We start from the raw sequence: 12,021 nt of genomic DNA on the forward strand, positions 1-12,021 counted from the left end.
CCCATTTGATGTCAGATTGTCAATGAGGTGTGCTGTGTGTAGAATTACATATCATTTGATGTCAGACATGTCAATGAGGTGTGTGCTGTGTGTAGAATAACATATCACTTGATGCCAGACATGTCAATAAAGTGTGCTGTGTGTAACTAACAAATCAAATCAAATGACCATGGAAGACTTGATATAAATATCAAATTAAGAAATTAAGGAACAGGCACCGGTGTAAGATAAAGATCTGAACAAGTGATATGAAAGGTGCCAGACAAAGAAAGAAAGAAAAATACAAGAAAAAAAAAAAATCCCAAAAATTCAGTCTTCCTCGACTGCGGATCGAACCTCAAACCTTCTGTTTTGTTTTTTGTTTTTTAGGGTTTTACGACGCTTGCAACACATTAAGGTCATATCAGCACCAGTAAAAAGGAAGAAAATGGGGTAGTAAAAAGTTCTAGAATTACAATTAAAGCACCCAAGAAAAAGGCACAGGGGAACTGGGAACAAATAGGGATCAGATGTAGATTCCAAGAGCATACCACCAATGTACTTAGTTTGAGATCACCTATAAGTCTCATCTGGACACAAGAACAAAATCCAACAAAGAGGAATTCACTCAACTGCTTGCATTATACATTCAAAATAACAAATATAATAATACATAACAGAGAGATGACTTACAAGGAAAAAAATATAATCTCCCAAAACAATAACTATGCATTTGACTGTTTCCCTCCCAGCCAGGACTCCGACCAGGGTCAGGAAAAAAAACCCAAGTAATCTCATTCCAAGACAAAGACAGAAAGCATGTTGGAAAACGGATATAAGGAGATATAAGACACAGTATGTACCTCCCTGCCCACTATGGGAGGTCAGGATCCCCACCCAGTCAGACCTTCTGATTACCAGTCAGATGTGCAACCATTACACAGAAGGTCTTAGGGTTCGATACCCAGTCGAGCTGGACAGATGTTTTTTTTTTCTTCTATTTTTCTTTCTTGCTTTGTCTGGCACCTTTCATACACACTTGTTCAGATCTTTATCTTAAGACTTGATAACCAAACTCTTTCTTGAATGGGAAACAAAACAAATTTGTTCCATTTTGTTTTTCATTCAAGTGAACTCAGAGTTTCCATCACATGATTTAAGTATTTTCAGTTCTTATCCTGGGATTATTTGGTTTTAACTTTTTCTTTTCTTTTAAACTCCATCAAATAAACTTCCAATTAATATCGATGTTAAAATGCAACTGTCCATGCGTATAACAGGATATTTTTTTCCATAACTAAGATATTCAATAAATATATATATATTTCCTAAAATAATTAAGTAACTAAAACATTTTTGGATTTATACCAATAGATGCAGGTTATGCTTTTAGCATTACAGTGTTGTTTAGCTAATTCAAAATAACTTCTCCAGGAAATCGTTCTCTAAAATGGTTTCCACACACGCCTTACTGGACATGAGCACACCATTTGATGACATTTGACCCGATGTGAACTCGGACAGATTTTTAGACCGATGCGACAACTTCTCTTGCTTTCGTGTAGCAGGACTGGATGAATTGTTGGTGGTGGTGGGTATTGATTTGTTGGTGGAGCTGGCTGTGTTTAAATGGCGCTGCTGTTGATGCTGCAGTTGATGGCAGACGGTGTAGAAGAAGGGCTGTAGCTGTGCCAAACTGTGGATATTGTGCATGGTCAGCAAGGGATAGCCCGATGGAGTCTGCATCAGATCAGGCTTGGTACGCACCTGGAACATCATTGGAGTGTGGTTGGAATAAAAAATTAATTATTCACATTGTTGTGGTGAATTGAAAACACTTTTCAACTTTGTTTGTATTGTAAGGTTGGATGAAGAAATTTATCATTATTATTATTTAATTTTCCTCATAAATTAATTCAAACAAACTTAATATTTTTGTCATTGTGCATTAAGTTATTTTTATAAAACTAATAATATGAAACAGAAGAAAAAAAATAATATAAAAACTACTGAAAACAAAACGACTCAGATGATTTCTCAATGGTTATGGTCAAACAATTTAATATAAATTCTAGTACAGTACTCGCTGGATTCTAGTACACTCTCAGGAGAAGCCAAAAATGCTGCTAAAATTCATGCATGCCGAAATTTGATGTTCACAAGAAGTAACCAATACATTCAGTCATCCAGCATGTCGTATAACAGAGCGTAAAAAAAAATTTTAGCTTTTAAATAACGCAATATTCACTAAACATGCTCAAATCGCTTTACAAGAGGTCCCTTGCCAACAGCAACACTTAACATGTAGGACGAGACATGACGCCTCTTAGGCAATAGTACAATTATTTTCAGACAGAGACAACATTGTTAATGGCCAGGAACTCATTTCACACTTCAGTACAGTGAGAGAATGTGAGTAAAGAGCCTTTTCCAAGGACTCAATTATGCACCAAGCGAGGCTTGAACCCAGAACCTTCCAATCCGAAAGCGAGTGTCATACCACAAGACCACATTGCCGCACAAGCGTACTAGAATTAGGTTTGCTGACATCCAGGGAGTACTAGTTTTGTTTTGCATTATACATGAATAAGGAAGTCCCTTTAATGACTAATAGTAAAATTTTAACACATTTGCATTCATTACAACATCTTTAATGTCTTACCTTTCTACTGATTAACCTGGAGAGTCGTATGATGTGAGGAGTGAATATAGAGCTGGGACCGAACATTTTTTCTTCATTATTGTTTCCTTGGTCAGGATTTTCTTCTTCTCCTGCTGTGCCAATGAAGGCCCATCTGTACCTATAAAGGAAAGAAGATGAACACTCTGGCTGTCATGTTAAATAGTTTGTTTTAGGGAAAGTGAAGTGCTTGTCTTCAACTGTGTCGCGTAGATGTGTCCAACACAGTGATCATATAAATAGTACTGATGTCTACAAGTGACAAATCTCACAAAACACACTTTTTGGGGTTTGTTTGTTTTTTTGGGGGGGTTTTTGGTTCGATTTTGTTGATTTTTTTGGTTCGATTTTGTTGACTTTTTTGTTTTTGTTTTTTATATCATTATTATTATTATTACTACTATTATTATTATTAATATCATTATTATTATTATTATTATTATTATTATTATTATTATTATTATTATTATTATTATTATTATTATTATTATTATTATTATTATCATTATTATTATTATTATTATTATTATTATCATTATTATTATTATTATTATTATTATTATTATTATTATTATTATTATTATTATTATTATTATTATTATTATTATTATTATTATTATTATTATTATTATACTTACCATCAGCAAAAGAAAATAATAAAGCTAAAAATAGACAAAGAAAGGAATGACACACACCTAGAACACAACAAGCAGGATCCAATCCATGCCATTCAGCGAAGTAGCCAAGTCACTCTATTCCGCCTCCGAACAGGACACAATAGACTAAGAGGACATATGTTTACAAAGCTAGGTATTGGAACAACCCCTTATTGCCCATGTGGAACCGACCATGAAACCACTTTACATGTGCTTATGGATTGCCCATTATACAACGTGCAACGTTCGAACCACTGGGTCACCCCTACAACACTCAACACAAAGCTCTATGGTGAGGCTGAGGACCTAAAGCGGACCACAGACTTCATAGCAGATATCGGACTGCAGCCATAGATGTCCATCAGAGGAACGAAGAAGAATTATTATTATTATCATTATTATTATTGTACAAGACTGCTTGTACAATATACAAGCAGTCTTGTGCTATGGGAACCACCTGAGAGAACCAGAAGCAGAGGCAGGCAGAATAAAACTTACATTGACCGTCTGCTAGATGACACAGGAATGGACAACACCCGGGAGCTGCATGCGCTTATGGAGGACAGGACAGAATGGCGAAGACTTGTGGCTCATGCTGGACGCCCCAAGGGGCGGCCTAGTAAGTAAGTAAGTATTATTATTGTTGTTATTATTATTATTATTGGACTTAAAATGACCAAAATGGATTTCCTTGAGGATTCTCCTGTCATTAAATGTAACATAATTAAAAGGCATCAATCAAACTTACAGCTGGAACTGCGGTACTGTGTCTGCAGGCAAGAGCAGACACATGTCCAACAATTTACAGACATTGAGATAGAGCTGTAACCAGGCTGGGTTGTTGTGGGCATTCAGGCCGTTACTAAGATGGGCCCAGTTAGAGTCTAGGGCCGCAATACGTTGGATTTGGGTCCTGCAAACAGAGATGGAAAACCATCTGAATATATTGACAATGTCCACTTTAAAGTGCTACATGTTAGCAGACAGTAATGATAATAATAATTAATAATAATAATAATAATAATAATAATAATAATAATAATAATAATAATAATAATAATAATAATAATAATAATAATAATAATAATAATAAAATATATAATAATAAATTAATAATTCATTATTCATCATCATCATTGCCTTTTTCACCCTGGGTCAGGGTATAGGCCACAGACAAACAGTTTCCATCCTTCTCTATCTTGAGCTAACTTTTTAATCTCATTCCAGGTCTTTCCACTTCTCTGTATATCAGCTTCTTTAATTCTTCTCCATGTTCCTCGTGGCCTTCCCCTTGATAGAGTCCTTTCGGCTTTGTCTGTTGTCCTTCATAAATTCTGTCATTCCAGAAATTCTTCGGTCGCCCAAGCTAAAAAAAAGTATTTGGTTTGTCTGTCTGCGTTTCTGTAACAGTTTGAGTTTAACGGAAAGGGGTGTTAACCCTTTGCCAACCCCCAACATGGAGGACCAGGTGACTCAAAGATGGGGGAATCACACACCATAAGTCGCCTTTTACGACACGCTGGCTTGGCGTTGGGCTATTTTTGACCCTCTCAGTTGAGGGACCCCGGACACCACACAGGGAAATTCATTATTATTATTATTATTATTATTATTATTATTATTATTATTATTATTATTATTATTATTATTATTATTATTATTATTATTATTATTAATTATTATTATCATTATTATTATAATATTAACAGAGATGAGCTTTTACATTGTGCCTTGCACCCCTCATAAACAGAAGGCTCTGAGCAACAAAAGTTCTTTTCAAAATAATGACATCTCTGGAAGCACAATGCAAAGTACATACAATTAATAAATATCAACAATAGTCTATGCTTTATAAGTCTCACTGCATTTTTTTTCTCAAGAGATAACAACTTGCGGGTGTTAAAAGAATTTTTAATTATTCTTTTAACGTGAGATTTTATATAGTGCAATATCCACTAAATGTGCTCAAAGCGTTTTACAAGGGCTCCCTGACCAACAGCAACATTAACATGTGGGACGAGATATGACTCCTGTTAGGCGATATTACAATTTTTTCAGACAGAGACAACGCTGTTAATGGCCAGGTAGTCATTTAAAGAATGGTATCATTTACTCTGCAGTGTGGGAAATCCAGCAATAGATAGCGACTGGGATTGGATCCACTGCCTTTTAGAATTTTAATTAATGTTTCTCAATGAAGGCTGATTTTAAAAGAAAGAAATCAAACATCATCTTATTTTCTTTGGGGTTTTTTTTGTTTTTTTCAAAAATTATCTTGCACTTCTATCTGTTCCTCACACTTTAACAACAGTACCGTGGAATGGGAATACTAAGGCCAAATGGGATGACAAAGACCAGTCCCCAAATGTGTACCCCAGATTGACAGTTATTAAACAAATATGGTAAAAATTATCTTTTTTGTTTTTGTTTGTTTGTTGCTTTAGGTCTCTTCCAACACAATTGAGGTTATATGAGAGACCGCTGAAACAAAAAAACAAGCAATCTAACAAAAATAGTACAAATGTAAATCAAAATCATAACCTAAAGATATCATGAGCTAAATTATAAATAACCAAGAACAAACAGGCAGAAGATTTACAGAAAAAAAAATATCCCCTGTCAAAAATACAATCACAAGCCAAAGAAGCAGGATAGGCTAGTAAAGAGAAGAAGAAACAACATCACTATCGGATCGTACACCCATGCGAACATCATAGGTATATGATTCAAGGGTGATGCTCCCATCCAACCACCCGCAAAAATTATCTTTAACAACAGTACCGTGGAATGGGAATACTAAGGCCAGTTGGGGTGACAAAAACCAGCCCCACAATGTGGACTGAAAATTATTAAACTAATATGGTAAAAGTGGTCTTAGACCACTTTTTTTTAACCCTTAAAGGGCTGACCCTTCAAATATTCCCCACTCATATGGCGGATGTAATGGGCATAACTCTGGTTTGCTAAGGAATGAGGATTTTTTTTTAAAAGGCATATCTTTTTTGACTGTATAAGGTACAGAGATAATTCAAACGTCAAAAAATAGAAATATGAATTGCCTTTTCTATGATATATGATAAATTATCTAATAAAATAATCAAGACTATGAAAAAAAATGATAAAAGTTGATTTCAAACAATTTAAAATTCTAACACTTTTCAACCATTAAAAAATCATAACATTGCGGATATGAAAGTAGAACGCTTCTAGTTATAGTAAAAAGGAAGTGTTCACGGCTAAAAATAGAATAAGCATCTTGAATCAGTACTGAAAACAAGAGTATACCTAACATAAAAGGAACGGGCGACCACGGGCGACCCCGCACAATACAGCAGTGGGAGATGGTGAACGATAGCACCCTCGATGGCTTAAATATCATTTTATGATATATCTTGACATTGAAATAACCTGTCCAATGTTCTTTTTTCTAAAGTGTGTGGAAGAGTGAAATCTATCAAATGGTGTACATTTTACCATATTTGTTGTTTAGTATCAAATTAAGAAATTAAGGAGCAGGCACTGGTGTAAGATAAAGAACTGAACAAGTGTGTATGAAAGGTGCCAGACAAAGCAAGAAAGAAAAATACAAGAAAAAAACCCATCCCAAAAAATCAGTCGAGGTAGACTGATATTTTGGGATGGTTTTTTTTCTTGTATTTTTCTTTCTTGCTTTGTCTGGCAGCTTTCTTACACACTTGTTCAGTTCTTTATCTTGTTGTTTAATATTTTTCAATCTAGGGCACACGTTTTGGGGCAGGTCTTTGTCACCTCTACTGACTTTAGTCACCCTATTCCACGTTTGTTAATTTTTAATAAATTTAATAAAGAAAAAAAACCCAAAAAAACAAAAAACTGAGACACTTTTTTACAACACATACGACACAGAGACAAGGAGAGGAGAACAAATGAAAGGAAAAAGACTGTACATGTTGTCAGCTTTTATGGTCTTCTTACTTCAGACAGTAGTAATATGCCAGCTATATGGTCTTGTGGTATGACACTCACTTTCGGATCGCAAGGTCCCGAGTTAGAGCCTCGCTCAGCGCATAGTTGAGTCATTGGAAAAGGCTATTTACTCGTATATTTTCTCACCATACTCAGGTGTAAAATGAGTACCTGGCCATTAACAGCATTGTATAAGTCTGAAAAAAAATTGTAATATCACCTTAAAGGTCCCCACTAACAGGAATACACTCAAGAATGTTTACAAACCATATATAATATGTAAATAAAACATAATATAGTGCACGACAGAGAGATGATTTACAAGAAAAAAAATATCATCTCCCAAAACTCTTAACTATAAATTAACTGTTTTCCTCCCAGCTAAGGTATCCGGCCAGGGGCAGGACAAAACTAAGTAATCACATCCCAAGACAAAGACAGAAAGCATGTTAGAAAACAGCTACAGAGGGATAGAAGATACAGTCAGTGCCCCCCCCCCCCCTGCCCACTTTGGGAGACACAGCAATAGTTTTTATTTTCCTATCAATCGAACTAATAAAAAAAATCAAAGCAATATAACATAAACATGCGATATTGACATTTTTGATTGGATGAAGAGTTACAAAAATATTCCTTTGAAGAAAATAGTATATGGAATCTTCTCTCAAACCAAATAATAATATGAAAAATTCACATTATTTTTTATGGGGAAGAAGGGGCAAACAAACAAAATAATACCAAAAGTCCAAATGATTAAGACCAGGAATATCTTCAAAACAAAAATTGAAATATCTACTGAAACGAAAAACAAAAAAATAAATAAACCTTAAAATGGAAATAAGAACCAATCACCGGTTGGTTAAATCAAAGAACAACAGCTTTTTATTTAAAAAATTAAACTGAAAGGACATGTGAGAACCTATTATAAGGTTGTTTTTTTTTTGTTATTTCCAACCTGACAAGGCACATTTTCAATTCCAAACCAACAAACTTGAGCCATGCTCCTTCAATTATTGGATTGGATTCATGTGACACAGGCACAAAAAAAAGTTCAAAGAAAAACCTACAGATTAAAAAGTAGGAAAACATGTCTTTTCAACGTATGTATAAGTGTCCCAATAAAAAATCTTTTCTTCATAGATTGAACTTTTTTTTTCCACTCAGAGCCTTCAATCAAGGCCTCAGGAGTTTGTTCCTATTTTCTGCATCATAAAAAAAAGGCAGTAAAAATTGCTTTCTTCAATCAAAGTTTACCTTTTCCCAGATTAAAATCCCAGACACAGCAGGAATGAAAATACAAGAAAAATATCAGCCTGCCTCAACTGAGGATTGGAACAAACTCTTTGAAGAAGGTAGTGCGGCTTTGTGGTCTTGTGATATGACACTAAATATAGTAGGGTCCCCGAGGCCCTTCGCGTTTCGGATTCGTGTAAAAGTTTAACTTTCTTCATAAGCCAGATAAGCAGACACAAAATAACATTTTTGTCCGATTGGAACTTGAATCTGACCTTTCGGGGGTCTCACAGATGTCAAACAAGGTGAAACTATATTTAATTCATTTATTAAATTTATAACTCCCATAATATCAAGAATTTGATAACTCGCAAATAACCAAAAAAAGTAAACAGGATTTAAATATATCACATGCAAAAAATATTACATTCAAAGTGCATTTCAAAGAGTTATTGCCCTTTATCTACGTCGTCCTTTCTTAAAAAAGCATAATTTTCCGGAATATCACAAAAACTGTGAATAAAATTATAACTTGTAAAAATAAAAAAATAAAAGTGCACACAAAGAAAAACATTATTTCCGAATTGCACATAAATCTGATCACGGTTAACGGAGTTATCGTCCATTGAATTATGTTACTAAAAATAGAACTCGAACGGTAATAGGAAATCTATAACACTCTAAGAACAAATAAACTTTGGTAATATGTTTTTAGTTTGTATACAAAAAATCTTAGCTCTATGTCAGAAATCAAATGAGTTATTGCCCTTTGTTTACATTGAAAAAAAAAAAAAACAAGTGTGTATTTGTGAAACATTTGGAAATTTTTTGGATAAAACAATACTTTTAAAGACATAAATATAAGCTACTGAATAAGTTAAACTTATTTGTAGATTACAACAAAAATAGAAGATATTCAATGATTTATCGCCCATTAAAGCTTGTTACTGAAACTAATACACGTAGCCATTCTTCCCAGTCTTGTACCAGTCTGTTGCATTTTTCACATACGTGGGCTCTTTCAGAAATAACCGAAAAATGCCCATTGCTCAGCAACCAGTGGAGATTTTTTAATTCTGTAAACGACATGATATTCCTTATTTCCTTACGGATATTCCCAGAAATTATGAAGTGCATCATTTTGCACAATGAATTTCTAGACGATTTTAAAGATGGCGGCCCACCTTGAAACTTGGTCAAAGGAGGAAATCAGAGCTGTCATACGTTTTTTGAACGCCAAAAGTCTGAATCCTACCGAAATTCATAAAGAACTTCAGAGTGTATATGGTGAGCATGTTATAAGCCGTACACAAGTCTATCACTGGTGTAATTTGTTTGAAGCCGGCCATTCCGACTTGACAGACAGGGAAGGGAGAGGGCGTTCGATAACTGCGACGTCAGAAGACAATGTGAAGCGAGTTGATGAGCTTATTCGTCAAGACAGGAGGTTGAAATCGCAAGCAGTCTTGAAATTTCGGAAACTTCTGCCCATAGAATTGTATTTGATGAACTTGGCTACAGAAAAGTCAGCGCAAGATGGGTTCCTAAGCAATTGACAGACAATCATAAAGAACAAAGATTGGACATCTGCAGGGAACTTTTGAGAAGAAGCAAGAGCTCACGCAGGGTTCACGGGCATACTGCCAACGCCGGCGGAGACTTTCTAGGGTACGATGTGACTTTTCTTGACAGCATAGTCACCGGTGATGAGACTTGGTTGCACCATTGCACCCCAGAAACAAAGCAAGATTCGATGACATGGAAACATCCATCCTCACCTGTCGCGAAGAAATTCAAAGTCATGCGGTCAGCAAAGAAAATAATGGGAACTGTTTTCTGGGACAGTCGTGGTGTTATTCTGTTCGAAACCTTACAACCTGGAGAAACAACCAATGCTGCAAGGTACTGCCAAACTCTTGACAAGCTTAGGGAGGCCATTCGCAGAAAGCGCCCAGGGCAGTTGACCAACGGGGTCATTTTGCAACACGACAACGCTACACCCCACACAGCAAGAGTGACGCAAGGTTGGCTAGAGAAATATGGATGGAAGATTTTGCCACACCCACCACACAGTCCAGACCTCGCACCATCTGATTATCACCTCTTTGGGCCACTGAAACGTGAGCTGGCAGGAAAGCACTTTGATGTCGATGAAGAGCTTGTTGACCATGTGCGGAAATGGCTACAAAACCTTGACGGAAATTTCTTCCGAGAGGGTATCTTTTCCATGGTGCGGCGTTGGCAGAAGTGTGTCGACAGACTTGGCTGTTACGTAGAGAAATGAAGGACGAGTCAAGGTATGAACACGTGCAAGAATTTTGTTGATAGCATAAAAAACGCGGATTTTACAGGCATTTTTCGGTTAATTATGAAAGAGCCCTCGTATAATCCCAGTCCAGCCTTTGATATAGTTTAGCCATGATCTTGGTCTCTTGGTCTCTTGTCTTCTACTTTTCCTTCCTTGATGGTGTTATACCGAATAGTGTGGTCAAAGTATTTCCATTTCCTGGTCTTTATTGATATATATACAGAATTCTGGGCGTAGGTTTAGAATATTTCAGACTGCCTCATTTCAATTTACTTGAAACTTTACATGCTTGTCACTAAGATCATAATAATCAAATTTTATTCTTTGAGTTGTATACAATAAAGCGTGTTTAACAAGTTACTTTAAAAAGATGAATCTCTTTATTCATCAAAAATTAAAATAAAGGGCAATAACTCATACATGTTTACAGGGATTTCTCCAAAACTGTGTACGGAGATTATTTATTACAAATAAAATTATTTTTGTTCTTAGAAATGTTTTAAATTATCAATAGTTTACAATTAAATGTTAAAGTACTTGACCTCACTTAAAACTTTACTGACCTCTGGATGACCTTCAAGCAGTCGAATCAAAATTCCAATCGACCAAAAATTATTAAGATATTAAGCTTACCAACTGTGAATAAAAGTTTTTTTCACTAAGCGGTGACTACTAACATTGTCCACCTATCAAAATTGAGCTTTTATATAGTGCAACACAATTTTAAAAAAGCACTTTACAAGGGGTCCCTGACTAACAGCAACACGTAACATGTAGAACGAGACATGACGCTTGTTAAGTACTTACTTACTTATGCCCGTCACTCCTAGTGGAGCATAGGCCGTCGACAACAGTCCTCCATCTTCCTCTGTCCTGGGCCATCTTCTCCAACTCTCCCCAGGTGTGTCCCATCCTCTTCATGTCCGCCTCCAGGTCTCGCCGCCAGGTGTTTCTAGGCCGCCCTCTCTTCCGTTTTCCCTGGGGGTTCCATCTCAGCGCCTGCCTAGCGGTGTTATTGGTTGGCTTCCTCAGGGTGTGCCCAATCCATCTCCATCGGCGGCGTCTGATTTCGTCTTCTGCTGGCATTTGAGATGTTCTCTGCCACAGGTCTGCGTTGTTGATCCTGTCTGGCCAGTGAATCTTGAGGATCCTTCTGAGGCAGCTATTGATGAAGGTCTGTACTTTTCCGGTGGTGGTCTTCATGGTCCTCCAGGTCTCCG

The 12,021-nt window shown here is 36.1% G+C and overlaps 1 protein-coding gene across 2 annotated transcripts in view; it reads right to left on the reverse strand.

The window, feature by feature from the left end:
• Positions 1–349: 349 nt before the first annotated feature.
• The window catches only part of LOC144967691 (protein DOP1A-like), a 73,761-nt gene continuing 62,089 nt past the window's right edge, over positions 350–12,021 (reverse strand). For both annotated transcript variants that reach the window (XM_078905229.1, XM_078905228.1), the window contains 3 exons: positions 4,064–4,228; positions 2,642–2,780; positions 350–1,746 (listed from right to left, as the gene is read on the reverse strand). In XM_078905229.1, the coding sequence (XP_078761355.1) occupies positions 1,396–1,746; positions 2,642–2,780; positions 4,064–4,228 (655 nt within the window). In that variant the 3' untranslated portion in view covers positions 350–1,395. The remainder of the gene's footprint in view (positions 1,747–2,641; positions 2,781–4,063; positions 4,229–12,021) is intronic.

The sequence above is a fragment of the Berghia stephanieae genome, chromosome 3 (genome assembly GCF_034508935.2).
Source record: "Berghia stephanieae isolate SIO BIC M18660-M18661 chromosome 3, UCSD_Bste_1.3, whole genome shotgun sequence".
NCBI classification, from domain to species: Eukaryota; Metazoa; Mollusca; class Gastropoda; order Nudibranchia; family Aeolidiidae; genus Berghia; species Berghia stephanieae.